This window comes from Trematomus bernacchii, unplaced genomic scaffold, assembly GCF_902827165.1.
Source record: "Trematomus bernacchii unplaced genomic scaffold, fTreBer1.1, whole genome shotgun sequence".
Classification (NCBI taxonomy): Eukaryota; Metazoa; Chordata; class Actinopteri; order Perciformes; family Nototheniidae; genus Trematomus; species Trematomus bernacchii.
In genome coordinates this window covers 10,288,960-10,313,871 of record NW_022987564.1, presented here as the reverse complement: position 1 = coordinate 10,313,871, position 24,912 = coordinate 10,288,960, and the positions used below count along the sequence as shown (strand labels likewise).

Below are 24,912 nucleotides of genomic sequence, written 5' to 3'. Positions count from 1 at the left end.
CCAAAATATGGTTAAGTCAAATTAACATCACATTTACTGACTGTTTATATATCGAGACACTTATAATATATATATTCTTTCAACACAAAACATTAACTTTAGTATCAGCATACTGTAGTACGATACACTGAACGCACCAGTGAATCTTATTTATGTTATGTAACCCAACCCAACCAAAAACCTTGGAAATGTAATGATATTTTCTTATATGCTTGTTTACTCTCTTATATTGAAAATAACTTTATAATTGGTTGGATATCCATTACTGTGACGTGCTTGTATGTTTGGCTGCGTCCTATGCAGAGCATCTAAATAATGCCTCTGCAGTTGATGTTATTGTTAGTTTGGCATCTCTTCCTCTTCTCCATTTCCTCGTCTCTGCCACCATAGAGTCATGATGAAGAGCCTATAGAAGCTCATTAAGATCTAGTTGTATTTATTCTCTCCCTCCCTCAAGAAATCATGAACTGCCTTTGATGCTGCATAGTGTGTGCAAAGAGTTTGCATTGGTGTCATCTCCCTGTCGTTTTTTCATCCACAGTTAATGTAGAGATGCAGAGAAAAAAATGTCCTTCAGTTATACATGTCAACAAAAACAAAGAAGGAGACAGCTTTTGATCTGTTAGAGACACACTGTGTGAATCCAAGAGGATGCTCTGGTCTCTTATTGATTTTGCCTATCAAGTCAGGTGGAAGGGGTTGCTGAGCTTCCCCACTGTCAGGGGACCGAGGTTCAAGCACCCCATGCTAAATGTGAGTACCAACTCCTGGGGTGAGGCTCTGAAACACACCCGGCCCTGTGCCCTCGCTGCGGGGGAGGCCAGGGAAAAATATGTTACTAGGCGCAACACAAACTACTGTACAGATCCATGGAGCTGCAAGAGTTGCTGACAAATACTTGATTCAACTCTTCTGATGCTCGCTACAGTATATATTCCATTAATATGTAATCTCATAGATCAGCATCAAATAACCAGGATGTATCAGAACCAAGCTGACCTACTTTGGATGACTCATGCTGACGTATGGCTTATTCCTACATTGACGTAAAGCAATACTTCAATGCCCAACTTTTTTGCACTGTATTTATAAGTGTTAATATTGGATTAGGACATTATGTCAGCAATCTTGTATCCATTTAATCAAACAAGGTGTGTAAAAATGATACTTGTAGTACCGTAGTACGTGTGCCTGTGTGTGTTTTTGTTGAATAAAAGTGCCTGTGTGAGTGTGCGCATAGCCTGCAGTTGTTCGGTGTCTCTCAAAAGATAGCACACACTGGTAGACAAACTGATTTATGCTAACTACATGCACAGAGAAGGACACATGGATGCACAATCTTCACATACTCAACATTCTGTCATATGCTGTTTCACAGTGTTCCTTAGACTCTAAACTTTAAACTTAACATTGTGTTCTCCCTGTTTATCCTGTAGTACACAGCATCTGTTGTTTGCAACCATTTGTTTCTCATCTAAGAATAAATCAAATGTTCAAATAAAATGAAACGTTCTCTTTTGTTCCCCTTTAGGTTTTATCTACACATGTGGCGGTACACTAAAAGGCAGAAATGGCACTATAGAGTCGCCAGGCTTTCCCTATGGCTACCCCAATGGAGCGAACTGCACCTGGGTCATCGTCGGAGAGGAAGGAAGTAGAATCCAGCTCATGTTCCTGTCATTTGCCATAGAAGAAGAATATGACTTTTTGTCCTTGTATGATGGACACCCACATCCGACCAACTTCAGGACCAGGTAGGACCGGTTATTGTTTTAAGCGTAATTATTTTCCCTTGTAAACAACTGAGGGAAATTTGAAAAACTATCAAAGACAAGAAAGGATTTTTTTTTAAAGATTTTATTAAATTGTAGTAAGGTGTTACCTAGGATAAACTCAAGAACATAATGCATTTTACACACTTTATTTTGATTTATTTCACAACCAAATATTTGTGTTCAACATCCTCTAATCTCCATTTAAAGTAGCATGGCAAACACAGCAGACACACCTGTTATGGCATATATCCCGTTGTTTATTATTAGGTTACCACTGATGTGCAGCCAGTTTGCAATCCTTTCAAGCTGAAGCTATGGAAGGAACTGCTTTGTGTTATTGCCAATTAATGATGATCTGTAATGAGCCAATGGTTTTACATGATCAAATATATGGGACCATGTATTCACGTAAAAAAACAAAAAAACAACATGGATTTACGGATGTGGAAATACAAGCACATAAATACAAGAAGGATACATTATTAGTTTAAATATGAATGCATACATGGTTTATAATGACATAAATGCTCATTATGTCAACAAACGTCGAGCAGATGTTGTCATACTGGGCTATATTCTCTTGAGCAGTTCTGTTGTAGTAGAACAAATGGCCTTGCATAGCAACAGGGTGTTGTCCTGCTGTGGTACACAAATACCTCAGGCTCAATCAGTGACACTGCGGTTTCCTTTAGTTATTGAACCTTTTTATCGAACTCATCTTGCAAGAAACACATTACCCAGAAATAAGCTCATTTCAGATAAGCTATTAAACTCTCCTTGCCTTATGATTTGATCAGACAATCAATAGTGCCTAATGACATTTGTCTGTGACTCTATTCACGTCCGACATGTTCTTTTAACCCTGAAATTTAATTATTATTACGTTATTCAATTAACTGTGACATGTGAGAGTGCTGTTTATTGACATGTAGTTTGATTTTCATGGTTAAACACTGATATTAGGTTTTGACAGTTGCACAAGTTGTTCGACAAGAAAGTCATTGTCACATCTCACATACTCTTGATCTAAGAAGGACTTAGTAATGTGAAGAAGTTGTAGAAAATGAAACTTACAATATTGCTTATAGCATGATGTACCTGATTAACTTTAATTATGCTGAATCAAAACAACAACTCTTTTTTGTCAATCAATAACATTGGATAGGAATAACCCAACATTTTTAGCAAATTAATATGAATGGACACTTAAAGTTATTGCTTCTAACAATAAATAAATCACACATTCAGAGATTTCTTCTTTCCCAAGAGAACCAAACATTACAAGCGATATGTATTCTTTGGTATCTTGCGAACAAAGAACATATGTTGTCCTGTCACTACAGTACATGACAATATTATACTGATTAGCTGTTGTTTCTGATCCTTGAATGAGGCTTCTCTGTCTTTCTCATGTGTCTGACTAAAAAAGCAAAGGAAATGGAAAAGTAACTGTGAGTGAGCTCTTTATTTCATTTTGGATCCTGTGATGTGAGCATCCACCAGGAACTTATTCTTGGAAACAAGAATATCCAATCTGATACAAAGACACGCTTCTCACAAGAGGCTCTTCTTCTGGCTCCTCTTCTTCAAGGCAACAGCACACAATACACACAGCAGCGTTTGGTGAAGGATGAACAAACCCACAAAGGAAGTTATACTTATGGAACAGATCCATCCAGCAAAAAAGAAAAGACAAGTCAAATATATGCCAAGTATGCCACAAGAGATGTTAAGACCAGGATGATTTGCCACAAACAAGTTCATTTGCAGGTCGCATCCAATGCTGACTGAACTGCAATCTTTTTTGAATACTCTAAAGGCCTGAAAACGCATATTTCTTAATAGCTTTGTTAATATGGGATTAGGTTCTAACTTGTAATATATTTCTTTAGTTATTGGTTATCTCACATGGGCATTTTTTGTTGTTGTCCTCGCTCTGCTTGCTCATTTGAGATGGTTTAGTTTAAACCAAGTGATGTGGGACTCTGTCTAGAAGTCAGGCATGCGTGAGGGAAATATCACTTGCGTAGTTCTAAGCAAAGTCATTTGGTCTGGTTCAGTTCAGGAAAAAGGATGTGGGTCATGGCGAGATGAAATGAGTCCTCTTAATACTTGGTGGTTTGCTGAAAAGCAATTCTCTGACTGTGGGGAATGAACCATGCTCCTTTGGTTCTACAGCGTAATTTATAATCAGCCGTCTACAATAATAAACCTTTCTTTGACAATCCGGTGGTTTTCAGTGCTCAAATTGCCATACAGAGTTAATTAAAAAAGGGAGAGAAATAAAATAGATTAAAACAGAGCAAAATTAAATAAAGGATCAACATGATGTTTACTGCTCTATAAAGTATGTGACCCTGCAGAAAAAAAGAGAGAGAGAACCGACGGGTAGGAAGGGAGAGAAAGTAAAAGATGCCCTCTGTGCTCTTATTGGTTGATTAAGATGTCCTGCTTATCTCAGATAACAGGAAATGATTTGCTGCGTGAGTGTGTGCACACTTACATTCACATGCATAGGGTGAGTGTGTGATGAAGATTTATGGTCTTACAATCGCCCAGCTAGTAAAGCCAAATTACCTCTGCTGTCTCATTCTGTCTCTCTCTTTCTCTCCTTCACACACACACACGCATGTACGCACGCACGCACGCACACACACACACACACACACACACACACACACACACACACACACACACACACACACACACACACACACACATGTACATGGACACACATGGCAACTGACACACATGCACTGGGACACAGGGCAACATGGTGATTAAGAGGTCAGATCCATTAACAGGAAAATGGTAATTATGGGGAGAGTGATTCACATGGAACACACACACACACACACACACACACACACACACACTCACACACACTCACACACACACTCACTCACACACACACACACACACACACACACACTCACACTCACACTCACACACACACACACACACACACACAACACACACACACACACACACACACACACACACACACACACACACACTAGACACCGACCAGTCACATCTTTCTTTTGATGTTACAAATATAACTGGGTGTCAAATTACAGCGTCTACTGTCGCTTGAGTAACACTCACCTTGTCTGAACTATAATTTCCTCAACTTGAAATGCACAGACACAACATACAATCCAAAAAGGTATGAACAACATAAGACTCATTGGTTTTTTTCAAATTAGAAATGTTCAAGCTGCTTTTCCTCAAATCAGGGTTACTTATAATATTAATTCATATTTAAAAGTGATAGTTCTAATAGTAAGCTTTCATAAACAAGTAAAGGGCACCTCTGTAGATTGCTGCTAGTGCTGTGTTTCAGCTTTTGACAGGTCAAAAAGCAGGCACTTGGGCTTAACAGGTTTGTCTGGCTGATGAATCATGTTATTAACCGACGTTCACGTTAAACACAAAGCTTAGTGGAATAAATAAAAACCTTATCGACTGTGGTTGGAAGTTGGAATTATTGACGGTGACAAACTTGGGTTCGGTCCTGACTCACCTGTCCATTGTCTTTTTTGATGTCAGTGCAACAAACATGTATGATACATGTGAGCCTGTCGTGTTTGTACTCTGTGCCTTTTAAACTCAGGATGCACTCGCACCCTGTAACCCAACAAATAAATATTGCATACCTGCATGACCTTATCGTCATTCCAGTGTTACTCTTTGGGCAGTGACAGCTGAATCAACACAGACCTGATGACATTTCTTTTGAAAGCTTCTGAAGACATATTTTTCTGTGAAAATATATAAAAAAATATTTGTTTGAAATTCATTCAAATAAAATCAAGGTACCCCATACTGTATGGCATCCCCACCGCACAATTGGGAATACTTAGAAGAAATATGAGCTTATAAATATGTTATATCCATTAACAATGTTTACTCTAGCTTACCCAAAGAGAGTTTTTCTTAATAACATTGATAAACTGATTTAATAAGAGGGATTAAATGATTTAATGAAACATAGTTCCTCATTAAAAGTTATCCTACATGTTCAGATTGATTGTGTTGTCTTATGATGGCATAATCACTTTTGTATATGGCTGATTCAGCCTGACTTAACCTTAACAAACAAGAGCCATAGGTAAACACCTATGGTTTAATCTGTGCACATATATAGTTCATTGTATTGCACTGTACAGTACCTAAGACATCATTACCGTATTTCAACACAGCCTCGTCACTGTTATGTCCATATTGGATCATTTTACCATGACAATAGATCTTTCCCTAACTTTAACAGAGTAGTTTAAGTCATCTAAACTTTAAAAATCTTAACCATACTGCACTTTCTATGCATAAATAATACATAACTTATAAATATAAAATATAGATATATATTTATTTAATCAAATAACATTGTAATTGAAGATAATAAAGTTTTTTTTAAGATCTTTATATTACCATTTTTCTCTTTGGTGGCTTGTATACTGAGCAGACCCTTAACACATTAAAGTGATATTCATATTGTTATGGTGTTTCCTAGGCATTAATCACCTTCTTAACTACATCTAGTTTTTTATCTACAGCTTGATGTCATGTTTTTCTCACGATGCATTTGCGACATTTGGTATTCATAACATTTTGAGGTTAATTATAATTTTCTGTTTTCAGACCATGCATTTTCAACCCCTTGAAATATCTTCCAGTGTACTCCAGTTAAAGGATAAGCACTCTTTGCTTCTTTGGCTGCTCGTGCAGCAGGTTAACCCTATGCACAATCCAAAACTGTGACACAAGTTTGCATGCTAAATTAAAAGTCAAAGACAGTCACAAAAAGAGATGATGAAGAAAACAAGGAAATGGTTGAAAGGCAGAGTTAAGAGGCAAGGACATATTGCATTGTATGTGATCATTTTTTAATTATAGTGAAGCCTCCTGAGGTGTGCTTGATTTATCCGGAGGGACTCTCAAACAGACATGGTGACATTTTGAAATTAAGTCAGTTAATTGTCTTCATTGGTCATTTGTCACATTGTGTTGTTGGCTCTTCAGCTTGTGGTTATCGTGTGGCTTGAATGTCTATTAATTTTTCATTTAATAGAAATGCCAGTTCAGTTTTTTTAATATGGCAAGTGCTTAGCAAACCCATACTTAAGAATGTCAAGGCAATTTATGTCAACAGCTTTAATAAATGCTTAAAGAACCTTAAATAAGCACAGCACAGATAAGTGGTGGCTCATGGATTTCAACGTGTTTGACAATAATTACAGTTCAAATTGCATCCACATCCATATTTGTTTATTTATTTTCTGGAATTTATTCATGTGAGGCTAGAAGACGAGCACTGTCCTGGGTGAACATTTCTACAAAGTTCAACATTATGGCAAGTCAGCTTTCTTTTGTCCCCTCGGTTACTTTCATCCTGTTGCCATGTCACAAGCTGCCATTTAAAATGACTGACCTCCTTTTATTCATGGTTGTTGTGTCATAGTATTAATAATGTGACCGCCTGGTAGGAGCGTAGTACATATATTGTTGCTGCAAAAGAAGTGAATTGGACACCAAGTAGACATTTAGCAGCTGTCAGAGAATTACTAATGTGAGTGCCAAGGGAGCATCTGAAAGTGTTTGGACATGGATGGATGGAAAATAACTTTCTTTCTTTGCCAGACTTCCATGATTGAAATAGGAAAAATACATTCCCAGTTTAAATATTTGATCACAATGGTGTGTGGTGCTTGCAATTAAAAGCTTGGACAAAAAGCTCAAATACTTAATGCACATTGCTGTCAACAACCACAATGCAACAAAGAGTGGGTCACAGATCTTAAACAAAGTCATGTGTACTTTTGTTTTTGTTTGATTAATTCACAGGAAGGAAGGGAGTTTCTCAGAGTAATTGAGAGCATTAAAATAATTGTAATACACCACTTACTGAAACCGTTCATTGAGACTTGTTTGTTAAATAAACGTCCCTTCCCATCAAGTCCTGAAAGTCTAGTATTTAAAAAAAAAAAGTATAACCACAGGGACAAACTGCCTTTTTTGTCTATGGATTATGGATTTATATAAGAAGATACATATTAACAACATGAACATATATTGAAAAAAACACCTACTGCAACTGATTGCAGTAGAGCACTCCGACTGCTGTAGAAATGATATTAACTATGAAATAAGTCTAAGGGTCTGCCACCTTAAACAACAAACATCTTAACTCAAATAATGGTCAAAATGAACTTTGTTTTCATTTCAATTTCTTTCATTTGTTGTTTGGTAGTACTTATTTGCATATTGTTAGGATTTCTACGAATTAGCAAATTCCTGGTTTCCCCTGAATGCCTCACACGCAGTGCAGCATCACCGTGATTAGATCGGGGGAAAGCAGGTGTGAAAGATGTCTCTAGTGGAGGATGAACAAAGTGTTCAATGTGGACTTACAGTATCAACTATAGTAAGTACTATTATCAACCACAAACTGCACTTCATTTAACAGTTTCATACTTGTTGTTAGCTAGCATTTGAAATTAAATGCTAGCTGAAATTAATAACTAACCTATTTCTATATTAGCTAATATTTGCTAGCCCTAGCATACGTTAGCCTACTTGCTAAGAGGAGCTAAACACATATGTCCTTATTTCAATGTGTGAAAGCATATTTGCTGTTGCAATTTTAACCAGGAAGTTTTTATTTATTTTACCAATAGTTTCCTTTTTTGTTTCTCGCTGGTTTATGTCAAGTTCAAGACAAAAACAACATACATGTATTATGTGTCGCAGTTGTCAAAAGAGAACAACAGGTGAGTTTTTGGTAAAACAGCAGGCCTGAAGGCTTATTTTATCAGGAGTTAGAGAAGCAGCTCTGTGATTTGAGACTAAGTTTAGGAGTCCTGGGGCTGGTAAAATAACTGAAGCAGGGGCCTCCATTCTTAGGTGGGTCAGTAAGTGAGTGACAGAGGATACATGGGAGGAAAGCAGAACTGTAGGATAGGAATGGTGCCAAGTACCTGGGGCCTCATTTATAAACGGTGCGTACGCTCAAAAGATGGCGTACGCCAGTTTCTACGCAATGTTCGCGATTTATAAAAAACAAACTTGACGGGAAAATGTGCGCAAACTCTGACCCATGCGTATGCACTAAGCACAAACGGGAGAGACGAGTATGGAGTCAGATTTGGGTCAATATTCTAGCGCGCAAAGAAGCTACTCACGAGCGGAAAATGTGCTTTTACACGTGCATGAAATGACCCTCGCGCGCAGATTAAACCCCCGAGAACGGCTATGTGCTCGCTCGCGAGAGAGACAGCCCTCTTGCTCGCTCGCGTGAGAGTCACGGCCCCTACACACGGCGGCGTGCGTTGACGCTTCAACGCTTCTGCCCATTCACTTTGAATGGGGTGACGTCACGATTCGCCGAACTGCATTGTGGGAGCAAAGCGTAGCTTTTCTCGCGGTGCTCACTGCAAAAGTAGAGCAATGTTCTACTTTTGAAGCTGAGGCGGAGGCGTCAGCCAATCAAATCCTGCGTATGCAAATCTGCCAGTACAAGCGCTAGCCAATCAAACCGCGTGTATGCTGGGAGAGCCATTCCGCAGTTCATTTCCTCATATGCAAAAAATGGAGGACAAAATCATCGTAGCGGTAGGGAATCACCCGGTGCTTTCAGTCTCTGTTCACCTACCGGGATACAAACCGGAGAAGCCAGGCATGGAGGGAGGTGGCAGAGACAGTGGGTGAAACTGGTAGGTTTTCGCCTGTATGGGGAGTTTATATCCAGTTTACTTCGTTTGAATGGACAGCAGGCATAGACAGTATATTTAGCCAGCATGCAATGTTGCCTAAAATAGCACCATAGACATTAATTAAAAATCGCTTTTTAGACATTAATGTCTATGGTGAGATTCATACACGGGAGCCTTTTTAAAGCCTTTTTACCCCGCTGCAAACAGAACCCCCCCCCCCACTTCCCATCACAAACTTTACACAGACCCCCCCTTCCAATTATCAACTCCTGTCTTGTTTCCGCAAACTCTTGTGTCCTGTGCAGCTAAAAGTTTTGCAAGCCCCCGTCCGTTTAGTACCTAAAATAATAGACATCGCTTTTTCCAGCTGACAAACCCGACTTTCTGGTCACCTCTTCCATTTTCCAGCCCTTGGGGAGAGACACGGGAGATTCATGTGATTGGTTGTTGGTCGCGTTGCTCGCGTAAACTCCCCAAGCTCAAGACACGCCCACCGCCAAGCGGCAACGCACGCCGCCGTGTGTAGGCGGCGTCAGCCTCACTCGCTCGCTGAGTCTGTCTGCGCACGCGTGAAAAGTTTCTGATACTTTGGGGCGGAGCCACTGGACTTTGATTGACAGCTGCCAGGAAGCCCGAAGTTGCCAGGTTTGATAAATGCCTGAACTACCAAGAGCCGAGGAGTGACAGCAGCAAGATCAGTTGGACGAGATTGAATGGAAAAGTTGTCCATAAAAAACTATTATATTCGTAAAGTGTACAGCTAATATATATATATATATATATATATATCAAGCGAGCGAGTGAGGCTGACACTCCCGCGAGCGAGCAAGAGGGCTGTCTCTCTCGCGAGCGAGCACATAGCCGCTCGCGGGGGTTTAATCTGCACGCGAGGGTCATTTCATGCGCGTGTAAAAGCACATTTCCCGCTCGTGAGTAGCTTCTTTGCGCGCTAGAATATTGACCCAAATCTGACTCCATAGACGAGAAACTGCGACACCGTTAGCAGAAGGAAGAATGGAGAGAAATATGTGGAAATAATACCATAAATAGAATGCTACCTCTCATTTATCATATATGAATAATTATTTTTCACAAATTGATTAAAGCCAATCTTAAAATGATTTAACAAACGCGTGTTTGAGACTCCTCAGTGCACACAAAAACATAACTTGGATAACTAAATAAATACAGAAATGTTATTGATCACCCCTCGATTATGTTCTCTTGTTAAGAAATGTTAACAAGAGAAATATTTATTTATTTTGGTGACGATCCGACCTCCATGCTGCTACTCTGGTTCAAACTGCATCCACCAAACAATATGATTTATCTCGACCTCCCTAAAAAAACCCAAATCTGACACGGTGTGAGATGTCTTTTTTAGCTGTTCTGTCGTCATTTCCTGCGATCTTCTTCATGCAGTCAGTCAAAATGAATGAATGAATGGGCGTTTCTTTGACTATTTATAGGCAAATATGGGCGTTACGTGAATCCCGCAAAAGCTGCGCCGCATTTCGAGTTGATTGTGATTTATAAAGGGAAACCGGCATAGGATGTTTCGTACGCAAGTCCTGCGCCGGTACGCAGTCTTTTATGAACCGGAAAATGTCTGTGCGTATTTATTTGCTTTATCCTACGTAAGCAACCTTCCCACGTCAATCCTACGCAAGGCGTTATAAATGAGGCTCCTGGTTAGGGCCCTGGCAATCTGTAGTTTTACCCTGGACAAGGAAGCATAGTTCAGGGTAAATTTACCCCACATTGTCGAAGTGAATATCTGTCAGTGATTGGTGGTAATAATTATGGCCACTTCATTATATTTATTTATAATAAGGTTTATAACCTTTGGTGTACTTAATTTTAGTATTGACTTTACACAAGCACATCAAGATTGTAAATTCAAACTATGATACAACTTTGCTTTGTTACTTGCTGTGTGTGTAATTAAATAAGTTGAAGAGGCCTTATATTGGAAGAAACTATCTTGTCTGCTGATCCTCTAAGGATGCTTGATTTTAATCCATTTGTTGTTGCTTTGGCCAATTAGGTATTTTCAGTGGAAGTCAGTCACAGTAGCTGCTTTACATGACATGAATTAACATCTCTGGTTGCCCTAGTAAGACGGAGTAAATACATAAGTCACAAAATGCAGGATCTTCTGAATCTGAATTTGTTTTTGGTCGGCATATACTAGTTTATTCCCTCTCTCCTCTTCCTGCCCTGACCCAGTTTGTTTCTGCAATCGTCTACATCACCAATTTTACACCTGGCTAAATAACACCCACATTCCCCTGCACCCATGGAGAGACATGCACAGAAACAGAAAGAAAGAAACACACAGCAACTTACACAGAACCCTTTGAACACACACACACACACACACACACACACACATACACACACACACACACACACACACACACACACACACACACACACACACACACACACACACACACACACACACACACACACACACACACACCCAAAGATAGCAATGCACCTGCTACACAAAGGCACAGGAGGAAAATGGGCACTGACACAGGCCGTAGGAAATGAAGTGTGAAAATAAGCAAATACAGTCTTTGATGTTAGGACAGCATTACTGTGTAGAATTGAGTACACTTGTTTTTCTAAAGTAGGAGGTTCACATGTGTGAGTGAGATATGTGTGTTGAGTGTAAACTAAGATGTGTTTACCCCTGAGGTAGTGGTATTTCATCTCCTCCTGCATCAGTTATGCCCTGTAGGGGGTAAGAGGTGTGTGTATGTGTGTTAAAGGATCCAAAAAAGCTTTGCTAAGGTTAAAAAGACAGGAAGTAAGAGAAAGCAAACACTTTTTGTCTTTCTGAATTGTCCTGTGTATGAAGCTCAGACCAGCCTCTTCTTGCTTCAAAATTAGATCCTTTTTGTGTATTTGCTTGTGCAATAAAACATTCTTAATTACCCTGTTAATGAATTAACCACTGAACATTTGTGGATATGTACACATACTGTAATTTACCAAACAGTCTACAATTGAAGACATATTAACTTGCAAAAATCAAATAAACTCTCTTGCTGCACCAACTTGGACAGCTTGTGTCCATCAGGTTTCCAATTTGGTGTAATGATAACTGCAAGAAAACTTGAAGAGTCAATATGTTCTGTTGCCTTCCTTTTAGTTTGTGCATAATTGCTAAGCCGTTCACAGTGTGCGGGGAAATGTGAGTGTTTTCATAGAGGGGTGCTTTCATTGGATGTTGAAAGCTATTTATCTGCCATTTAGGAAATCAGCAATGTTTTTATTTAATGTGAAAGCAGTGCTGTGAAAAAGGCACATTGCATTATATTTGTGGCCCTACAGGCAGAGTGTTCAAGTATCTGTGACTACAAACACACTGTTTCTTAGGTTTTGCTTTTCTCCTCTTTAATACTTTTAAGACAATTTCTTTCTACAGATTTCTTCCTGCTTTTGAGGTTAAGTCACAGAGGAAAAAAGCGGGAAAGACAAAACAAGTTATAGGTTTGTTGAAATATAATTTCCTGATGGATTTAGCTCATCCATCATAACTTCCTTTCTTCGAATAACACCATTTTGTCTGTTCCTCATTTTTTACTTTCTCTCAATCACTGTCTGTATCTTTAAACCTTACGGCCCGTCCACATGGCAGCGTGCGTTGCTTCAACGGAGACGCTTCCCATTCACTTTGAATGGTGTGACATCACGCTTTGCCGAACTGCATTGTGGTTCCGTCGCGTCGCTTTGCCTCTGTTGCTCGCTTCAAAAGTTAAGAAAAGTTAAACTTTTCAAGCGTCGACGGAAGCGCCAGCCAATCAAATCATATACCAGTACAAGCTCTAGCCAATCAAACCGCGTGCTTGTGTGTCCGGGGCGGGAGATTGCACCACCAGCTGCTCTTGCAGTAACAAGTAGTGTACTTTTTTTATTGTCCTAATGTGCACAATGTAGTGACTGCTTTTTCGTCTTTTGTTTTCTTTGTTATGTTCTCTGTATTTTATATGTTTGTGTTATGTGTTATGTGTAACGTTGCTGCCTTCTTGGCCAGGTCAGCATTGAAAATGAGATTTTATCTCAATGTTTTTATCTGGTTAAATAAAGGTTAAAAAACAAAAAAACAAAACAAAAAACACGCCCACCGGCAAGCTTCAACGCACGCTGCCGTGTGGACGTACCGTTAGCGTTCAGTACATCATCATTCCTGTCTTGATATAGAGTCGCTGGTATCATCTTTCTTTCTCACAATCTGTCTCAGTCTTTCAGTCAAAAACTGCCTTTCTCTGAATGATTGTAATTCACTCTTTCTTTTCCCTGTTTCTTAATTGCTGTCTCACATCCCCTCTCTGTCTCTCTTCTCACAATATTAATTCAACCCCCCACCACACTCTCCTCTCCCCCATCTGTTTCTCCCTCAATTCTTCCTATAAATGTCATTAATTCAGACCTGATAACCGGCTCTGTTCTTTTCAGCTCAGCCTGGCACTGATTATAATTATAATCATTACAATGACTTAAACAGTGCATTACAATATTCAGGAGTCAAATCCCCTGGTGAAATATCTCTCTAGAGTCTTTGGAGCTCCTGTTCTTTGTGTCACATTGCATCCACTGTAGCCTGTAGAGATATTATGTCTGCGTGCCTTTAATACACCTGGGACTGGTGGTAATTGTTTTTTCCCCTAATTTTCTATGGATGTTCTTTTCAGTTTTATGCGAGAAAAGGTGCGTGGATTTAAATACCTATTACCTACCAGTGCTTGATGAAGGCAACACTTTTTCTTCACAAACTGCCCATTCACATCTAATTATTTGACTCAACCTCCAGCCACAGTCAAAAACATAATTGGGTGAATCAGCCAGGAAAACACTATACTCAAGAACGAACAATTACTCAATTTGAAAATAGGTTTGAAACATAGAGATCTTTCAATTGAGCTGTTAACATAATCTCTGTAACAATGACTATATTGAACATATACTGTATATATACTGTGTATTCTATAAACCAACCTTATTAGTAGACAAATTATCTCTTTTCATTTGTATTTTCTCGTATAATGGTGGTTCTCCATTTTCTTTTGTGGTCTGATGTTAAGATATGTGTTGGCATTATAACTAGGGATGTCCCGATCCGATCACGTGATCGGGGATCGGAGCCGATCACGTGATTTTCACGTGATCGGGGATCGGGAGAAAAAAATCGGGGATCGGAATTTTTTTTTTTTTTTTTTTTTTTTTTTTTTATAAAATATTTTTATACATTTTATTTAATGTTACAAAACAAAAATGACCATGTTCACGTCTTAAAGTCATCCTGAGGCCTTAGTTTTGGGTTAAAATTACACAACATCATGTATGTGTTGCTTCTTTTGGGCTTGTTTTCATAGACCTGGTTGCTTATTTCTCTCAAATCTGGCAACAGAGTGGGCGCAGTGTCTAATAGTAGCAGTAAGCTAACAAGAGGCTACGTTCAGCTGGTGCCTCGGGAGTCGGGACAGAGAAAATGTCAGGAGTTTGGAAGTATTATAAAATTGAAAGCGAAGGCAGTGTAACAGCCAGATGCAATGTTTGCAAGGCGGAGGTTCCGCGTGGTGGAAAGAACAGAGCTACGTTCAACATGACCAATCTAATACAAACACCAACAACAACAACACGACGAGTACACAGCGGCCACTCAGGTAACGGCACTGAAACAACCAACACTTTCAGAGACTTTTAAAAGGAAAGAGAAACTGCCCCAGAACAGTGAAAAGGCCAAAAAAATAACAGCCAAGATAGCTGAATTCATCGCGTTGGATGACCAGCCGTTATCTGTTACCTTTTTTTTCCTCTTAATGCATTGCATAAAGATCGGATCGGGAAAAATCGGTATCGGCAGATTGTCAAAATCAAATGATCGGAATCGGATCGGGAGCAAAAAAAGGTGATCGGGACATCCCTAATTATAACCACTTACTTGGAAGTTCAAAGACAAGTACTTACTTAGTTTATGAATATTAATTTGTGACAAAATATGAGTTAGGCAAGCACAAACACTTATGGCATTTAGCCCTTATCTGGAAACCTTTTAGCTTTTCATGTCAAATTTGAGTGTGGCAATAAACAAGGCCATTGTGAGTGTTTGTGGTAAGAAGAATTGCTTTCCCCCCAAATACAGTTCAGGGTCTTAATCTATTCAGAGTTCCCTTGGCAACGACAATATGCCTTTGTGAATAAAGCAGTAAAACTTTGGCAATTATTTGGGTGTAAGGTAAACATTGTTTACTGCATCAATGGAAGTCAAGGTTTGACGGGGGTGTCATTACTCTGAGTTTATTCGCGACATTGGATTTGTGCCTTTCATTAGGCCTTTTGCTCTTGTCCCTTTCAAATTAGACTATTGATACTCCAAATAATTGGACTTTCATTCTGTGCTAAACCTGGTAGAGTGTACATGGCCTTGGTGAGACCCATTTAGCCTTGGTCATGACTGGATCTTCTTAACTCTGTTGTTTTTGGATTGGAGGCTAATGAGAAACAAGTCAGCTAATATCCCTTGGATGACTCTTGTCTCGTAATATAGACAGTCCTGTGTGTATGTGTGCATCTCTGTGTGTTTGTGAAGTTCCAGTAATCCCAGTGGTTAAGCTGGTAATCCCCTCAAGCCGCCCATTAGCCCCTTGACACACACATACACACAAACACACACGTCGCCTAGGGCAGTCACCCAGGTGTCAGGCAGACTGTTCCTCAGGGAGGGATCACTGTGATCAGCCACAGAGCCGGCCAACTGCCCCTAGAGGGAGGAGTGGAGACACTGCCTGGCGATACATACAGATTAAAGGAAGAGTGACAAAGGTATAGGGGAAGATGATGAAGATTTGGTAAACAGACTGCATGTATATACTGTTTGATAGTCTTTGTGAATACACATTTGTCACACTCTTATTCATACAAGGCTGCCATACAATATTCCTCCTACTCAACATGAGTGATAAACATTTATCCAAACTCAACCAGTGTTTTCTATGCCATTGGGAGCAGTTTAGGGTCCAGTATATTGCCCGAGGACACTTTGACACATTAACTGCACGGGCAGGGATCTGTGCAGCAATGTTCGCTTTGAGTAAGCATCTTCAAACAGATGATTCACCAAGCAACAATTGTACTTTCTTAAAAATACAAAGCCTGTAAGTGTTTGAAGTCCTTGTTCTTGAAATGTCTCTTTCCCTTTCTTAATGTGTGTTTGAAATCTTCTAGCCCTTGAAACCTGAACACAAATACTCATAGTCCCAAATATATGCCTGTCGGTGATAAAAGGAGCCCTCTTTGTTATTTCTTTAAAACACACTTTTCATAGCTGTGTGGCATTTGTTCAGACAACAACATTTTTCTGGAGACTAGCAACCCACTGTCCCTCTGGAGTTTGGTAGTAAACTGTGTGGGCTGCATGAGACATGCTTCTCTTATTATGTGGAGACAAGCACACTGAAGCTCTACTTTTGTGAGTCATTCAGTGTGAACACTAAACACATCAGTACTCTATAGGGATGCTCCGATCGCCAATTTTGGGGCTGATCCGATCGAATGGGCGGGGCCTATGGGGATCTTCCATTTAAAGTGATGTTTACATCTCAGTTAATGGGGCTCATTCACTGGCGCTTCCACAAACAACAACCAACATAATTATTACATTCAAATGAAGTACATTATTCAAGTTTACATTAACTTTGGATAATAACACGGGAGAAATGAGCGGAAGCGCTCTCTTTTCCTCTCTCCCCTTCTCTCTCTCTCCTGACAGCCTGTCAGTATCTCAAGCAGCTCGCTGATCCAGTAATGAGTGACCCGACAGTGAAGAATAAATATATTTATAACTAGTTTAGCTTGTTCCAGAGGTAGATAAAATAGCTAAGTGTGTTAGGTCTAACTCTTGTGTGTTTCGCTCCGCTCACCGGTCCGTCACAGCGGGTGGAGCTGCAGGATTTCTGCTTCACACACGTTGCATACCGCAATTTTATTGTCATTTTCGGACACCTTCAAATACTGCCAGACTGGTGAAGCCATTTTGGCGAGCTTGTTTTGCCGCGCACAGAGAAAAGTGTCATGTATTTTACGTCATAATTGTACGTCATGCGATCGGCATTTTTAGAGAGCACCGATCGGTCGGCAGAGAGTGAGTATCGGCCGATATCGATCGGCGGCCGATCGATCGGAGCATCCCTAACAACCAGTCGTTATTTTGCTTTTCAGGGCTATTCAGCCACTTGAAGGATATAGCTTTGTGTTGCCAACAATTCAACCAAACATTACAACATGTCATTTCACGAACAAGGTTTCCTTTAGCCAGCCTTTAAATACATTAAATTACGATTATGTGATAAGTAGACTCAAATGCAGTTTGAATTGAGTAACCTTCAAAATGCAAAAAAACACTCATATGCATCAGTAATTGCTGTGGTCTGTTATATTTTGTACTCCTTTCATACATGCCAAACATTTACATTGAATGCTAAACCACTTTCAACCATTCACCTGTGACAGCTGTCACAAGTGAATCTTTGGTTTTCAGTATTAATATAAAACTCATTATAAACCACATACTTTGTATTAATTTGAAACACACTATTTTTGCTATTGTCTTGAACAGGACTTGATTTGTTCTGGACTCGGTCTTGACTTGGGCTTGATTACATTGATATTAACTACAGCCCTGCCTGATACAGTACACATTGCATTTAGCATTACTCCGGCCACTACTTTAGTTTTAGATTTAAAACAATCTACATTAACATGTTTAAAGATGACATGGAGGGGTGTATTTAAACTTTAAGTCTCCGCCCCGCCAGAAAGGATCAGACGATTGAGCCGGGACAGTCAGACATAAGGAGACATAAAGGCCTGGAGACAGAGAGACTGAGAACAATGTGTTTCTCTCTGCTCTGTTGCTCTCCATTATCCTTCAAGACAGAAATACAAGGATTTCATTAAAAGACCATGTTGTGACCTTAACACACATACCCATGCGTGAACACACACAGTGTTGATGTATCAATTAATCACTGTGTGTCACTTGACCATTAAAGCCTGTGTATCCTCACTGGGCCATGGGAATTATATACCGTGTGTGTGTGTGTGTGTGTGTGTGTGTGTGTGTGTGTGTGTGTGTGTGTGTGTGTGTGTGTGTGTGTGTGTGTGTGTGTGTGTGTGTGTGTGTGTGTGTGTGTGTGTGTGTGTGTGTGTGTGTGTGTGTGTGTGTGTGTGTGTGTGTGTGTGTGTGTGTGTGTGTGTGTGTGTGTGTGTGTGTGTGTGTGTGTGTGTGTGTGTGTGTGTGTGTGTGTGTGGGGGTGTGTGTGGGGGTGTGTGTGGGGGTGTGTGTGGGTGTGTGTGTATGTGCAAAATTTCATTCTACTGTACTCTATAAAGACCTTTGTTATTCCCAAATCTTATAATGTTGATGTTCCATCAGGCTAACATGTTAATTGTGTGTGTGCCCATGTGTGTGTGTGTGTCCAAGTCATTAGCATGCATTATTATATAATAGCCTTTTGTTATAAAACATTATAACTAAATGACATTATTTGGCCGGATCCCCTGGGCTAGAACTAACATATAGTACACACTCAGCTAAACAGACATACACATTCGCAACCTCAATACACTCACAAACATTTAAATATCCATTGGAGGCTAAAGTCATTATGGAGTAGATTCTTAAAGTAGCAATTTGAATGAATAATGTAATTCATTTTCACACAATAGCATATTAAAGTCCAAAGAGGAACTGAAGAAAATCACTAGCTTTGTGCCCGATGCCCATTTTACATACTTGTGAGGAGGATAGGCTCTTTCTTTAGTGGTCAACAGTACAGGCAAATGCGTTAACCCATCATATGATATGGGTTATATGTTCAAAAGTGTATACTTACCTGTCCTTTTTGTATATGGTCTAAATATTACTGCTTTATATTAGCACTATATTTATGTTATTTATAATTATGAAAAACTTCCCCTAAACCAGAGTAATAAATAACAGGACATTTAGGTTGAGAGCACCTCAGGCTGATTTTATGGATGTAAAAAAAACATTTCTGATTCACGAACAATACATGCTCCAACTTATATATATTTTTTTTTAACAAATTGTACGGTGTCCTTGGGTGTCATGAAGGCAAGGCAAGGCAATTTTATTTATATAGCACCTTTCAGCACGCGACAATTCAAAGTGCTTTACAAAATAAAAACAAAAGACATTTAAGAATAATAGCATAAACACATTATTAAATGGCATTTAAAAACAGGCATAAAAAAGCAAAGATAATGAAATAAATAAATATGAAAGGCGCCTAAAATGTATTATTATTATATGTGAGTTTCAAGCTCTCTTGCTACAGCTAACAGAAGATCAACCTGCCTACACTAGGAAGTGCAATTTGCAGTAGTAAACCCAATTATTTCATTTATCAACATAGATAATGTCAACTGTATGTGCTCCAGCATTATTAAGGTATACAGTAAGCCATACTGTCAGTCACTGTTCAGTCATTAACTGAATCATGAGTTGACTATTTGTGTGCTTTATGCCTGCTTGTCATCAAAACTAAAAAGTAAATCTCAATTTCCAGAGTTATAGACCCAACTTGTGATTACCCAAACTAATCTTTTCCCTTTGATTTCCACTTGACTCTCATGGCGCTCAAATACATACAAGAATGTACAATGCAAACTTTAGCTAATTGTAAGAACTGCATTCTAACTAACTGCAATCAACTTTGGTGAAAATATAATTGAATTTTAGTTTAAATATGTTGCCTTATGATTATAACATGTTTCTTTAATGGGACTTCACAGGCTACACGAGTGTAGGGAATATTTCTGGATTTTTATTTTTTATTTGTATATTACTTCTAGATGTATAAAGGTTATTTTACATAAACAGGAACATTGTGCCAAAAGCCTTCAGGCAACAAGCCATGTTAACATTCAACTGTGTGTGTGTGTGTGTGTGTGTGTGTGTGTGTGTGTGTGTGTGTGTGTGTGTGTGTGTGTGTGTGTGTGTGTGTGTGTGTGTGTGTGTGTGTGTGTGTGTGTGTGTGTGTGTGTGTGTGTGTGTGTGTGTGTGTGTGTGTGTGTGTGTGTGTGTGTGTGTGTGTGTGTGTGTGTGTGTGTGTGTGTGTGTGTGTGTGTGTGTGTGTGTGTGTGTGTGTGTGTGTGTGTGTGTGTGTGTGTGTGTGTGGTTTGGCTCTATGACTCTCTGTGTTTTGTGTGGCTGTTTGCTGCCTTTCAAAAGTTAAAGAGGTAGTTATTACCGTAGGCAAAGTTACACACCTCAGTACAGAGAGATAATCGGACACACACACACTGAATACATTCCTATTTGTGAACATGAACAAATTATAAAGTAACAGTGGGACCACTAGCTGACCTTGATACTAAACATACAACAAATATCTCTAGCTAAAAGGTGCCTGACTAAAAAAATAAACCTTTTACAAGAATTGCCCAAGCAGCTAGAGCTCACTTTAAGTTAAGTTGTTTACAATTTCATTAATGAAATACCTACTGTACAAACACCACTGAAAGTACTTAAAGCAATAGTAAGGTTATTCACTAATTCAGATTCTTGTAATACACTATTATGTAATAAGTTTTGTAGGACATAAATCAGAAATGTTAGGAACATGTCAAGGTTTTTGCATATACATGCTAGATAATGACAACTAGCTTCTGCTGTTGGTCAACCCGTGTGGTTTAGTGTGTGTGTGCGTGTGTTTATGTGTGTGTGTTGTGTGTGTGTGTGTGTGTGTGTGTGTATCAGAGTTCCCGTTAGAATATTTTTTTGCCGGTCAACATGTCCGTTAAAGTTGAAATCTTCCGGACAAAATTAGATAAGTGCCGGTTAAAGGTCTTCTTTGTTATTTATTGAGCTTTAAAACAAATTGATATGATTCGACATTAAACAAACTAATTATAGTAGATTAACTACATTATTCAAAAGTGTACAGTAATTTACAAAAACGCGGGAATAATAAACGGAGCGCTCTCTCCTTCTCCTGACAGCCCGTCAGTATCATGCAGCTCGCGGATCCAGTAATGAGTGACCCGACAGTAAAACTAAACATATCTATAACTAGTTTAGGTAGTTTGAGAGGTAATTAAAATAGCTACGTGTGATTTTCTAACCTGAAGTGTGTTTTGCTCTGCTCGCCGCTGCAGGGGATCATGCAGAGCTGCGTGTCGACTCGTCAGCAGCAGCCGATCTCTCTCTCCTGTCAGATTAGACTTTACTCGCATTTATGTCCATATCGATCAGATCTAGCTAGTTCTAGCTAATGATATGACTACCTGCTTGTTAAAAGACACCTAAACAATAAGCGTCGCTATGCAACCGGATGAGGCCACAAAGTATAGCGCAGCATTATGCATTTGTTTACATGCCCACCGGAACCCCGAGGCATTACCAACAGATCAACGCACAATCAACCCATACAGGACATCTCTTTCTCCACATTAAGTGTTAGACATTAGAATTGACAATTTTTGTCTGTCACATACTCTTTTGTCTGTCACATACTATTCTTGTCTGTCACATAAGTGGCGCAACTGATGCGGTATTGCGCTAAGGGAAAATTATTTTGACCGGACATTTTGACCGGAGAGATTTAGATTTGCCGGACTTCAGCATATTTTACCGGTCATTGTCCGGTAATTACCGGCTAACGGGAACTCTGGTGTGTATGTGTATGTGTGGTGTGTGTAGGTCCTCCCATCATATTTCTTCTCTTACATTCTCTCTCTCCCACCATCCTATCTCCTCCTAGTCTCCCTCCATCCATATATCTTTCCATTGACTGTCGCTTTAAGGTGCTGTCAGCCCTGCCGCCTCCCCTTTAAATGCCAGCAGACACATTCAATCTGTCTCTACCTATCTACAGAATACATGTGTGTGTGTGTGTACTTGCATGCATATGTGTGTGAACCACATCAATGTGTGTGACCCTTCCAGTATATGCATTTTTGTGTTTGTTTGCCCCTTTCAATGTTTGTGTGTCAGGTTTAACTGTAAGTGATGAGGTAGCCAGCAGCCTAAACAAGCTTTAGCTCAGGGGGGCAGCACTCACTATCTATCTAACTGCTGGAGAGAGAGAAGGACAGAGAGACATAGGAAGGGAGGGGAAAGACAGGTTCATAACATTCATCATTTAATAGCGGAAGCAGCAACTCCTTTTTCAACATTGGAAATATACTGTTTACTGATACCATTGAAAGACTCATCATGAGGAATCCAAGTATACAGTGTGGCATGAAGCTTTGGAAAGTGACAAGAGTATTTGTATTTTTAGACATTCTTGCTTCCACTCGGTACATAGAACTCTGAAAATTCACTCATAGTTTTAAGCAATGCCAGAAACATATTTATACTTAATACATTTAGTGAAATAAAAATAAACAATAACATCTCCAATGTTCTTTCTAGTGCAGACACACAGACCTGTACAAATATGCCAACATACCATTGCCAGTCTTTTGGCTGACGGTGACTGTATGGAAACTTAAAACATGTGTTCCATACCTGTATCCTTAACATACATGAAGTATAGACACTTTTGAATGAAAAAATACCCAATATTCTACTCCGCAATTATGATACACCTTTAATGTGCTCCAGTTTGAATCAGTCAAAGAGTTTTCATGTTTGTCTTGAAACCTCTGGGGCTGACAGGGAGGTTAATCTACTATTCAACCCCAGTCAGAGTGTGTCTCTCTTCGGGGGTGCACAGAGAGCAGCGATGACCCCCCCCCCCCCACCACTATGCACCACAAAAGGATTTATCGTCCCTGGGCATCACAGCAATCCTGAGAGGGATTGGAAGGAATGGATGTTTGCACTGCTGGGTGCCAATACGTGACACACACACACACACACACACACACACACACACACACACACACACACACACACACACACACACACGCACACGCACACGCACACGCACACGCACACGCACACACACACACACACACACACACTGTCGCACACACAGCTAGGAACACATACAAGCACTTTGGGGCAAAAAAAGAACGTGCCCATGCAGAAGGAAGAACAGTTTTTTGGTTTTACACACACACACACACACGCACACACATACACACACACACACACACGCACACACACTGGTCAGAATGCATAGAGACAAACAGACAAAAGAGACAAACAAAGCAGGGCTAGCAGCATTGAATGCTATCTGCTGGAGGGAAATTGGTTTTCTCCCAGTCTGACCCTCAGTCTGGTGTTGCTCAGTGTGTCCATGTGCATTCAGGCATATGTGTATGAACGTTGAGGTGTATTTGCCTTTTTAGAAAATCAGTGTGTATGTTGATCTTTTGTATGTGTTCAGAGGTCATTAAGTCTGAATATGTGTTTTGATCTTCAATGTCATGGTTAAACCATTCCGTCTTACACATATTAATTGGCACAAGGATAACATCACACAAAATGATACATTTTCACTCTGTTCTGGTTTTATTAAGTGTGTGACTAATTTAATTGATAGCATGTCACCATGGTCAAGGACCCCCCCTACACACACACACACACACACACACACACACACACACACACACACACACACACACACACACACACACACACACACACACACACACACACACACACACACACACACACACACACACACACACACACACACACACAGTTCATGGTGGGTAGGGAATGACTGATTTACAAGTCACACCAGTGACTATTGACCACATGTACTGTGACCTGCAAAATGACTGTGTGTGTGTGTGTGTGTCACTCAGGGTAGTGTTGGTAATCAATCACTCACCACAGACCATGAACTTTAGACACGAGTAGGAAATAAATCTACTGACACGAAGTGGGAAGGAGGAGAGGAGATACTTTTTTTTTTTTTTTTTACTAAAGAGGACAATGTTCTCTTCACACCACTTTCAATATTAATGGCTCCTTCCTTCACAATATGTAACACATTTAAAACAATCAAATACATTATTGTTCTGTGAAAATTATAATGACATGTTATCTCTTTAAAGTGTTCCAGGAAATTGGTATGACCTATTCATTTAGTATAACATCATTAGCAAATCTAATCTCAGATCCATGTTTTTGTGGCAAAGGACACATCAAAATGTCTCAAATGGAGATGATGCAGTTCATCTTCTCACTTGTATTTCTGCAAGTGTAGTTGCGTTCATTTGTAGCGTTGTTTTACTCACATGATATGAATATTAACGTAACACTGCATGATGAAATAGCAGTGAAATAAGAGAAATTGGTATTCAAAAAATAAAGTAAATACATCATTCAAAATACCAAATAACAATACTAAAATGTGTGTGTGGTTTTTATAAAACAGTTAGCTTGGCTGTTAAATTAATCACATATGGCTGGTTTCTTCTGG

The 24,912-nt window shown here is 39.5% G+C and overlaps 1 protein-coding gene across 1 annotated transcript in view; it reads left to right on the top strand.

The window, feature by feature from the left end:
* The window catches only part of LOC117478245 (CUB and sushi domain-containing protein 3-like), a 336,058-nt gene that overhangs the window by 79,582 nt on the left and 231,564 nt on the right, over positions 1 to 24,912 (top strand). Inside the window, exon 2 of the mRNA XM_034125216.1 lies at positions 1,532 to 1,754. Within this exon, the coding sequence (XP_033981107.1) occupies positions 1,532 to 1,754 (223 nt within the window). The remainder of the gene's footprint in view (positions 1 to 1,531; positions 1,755 to 24,912) is intronic.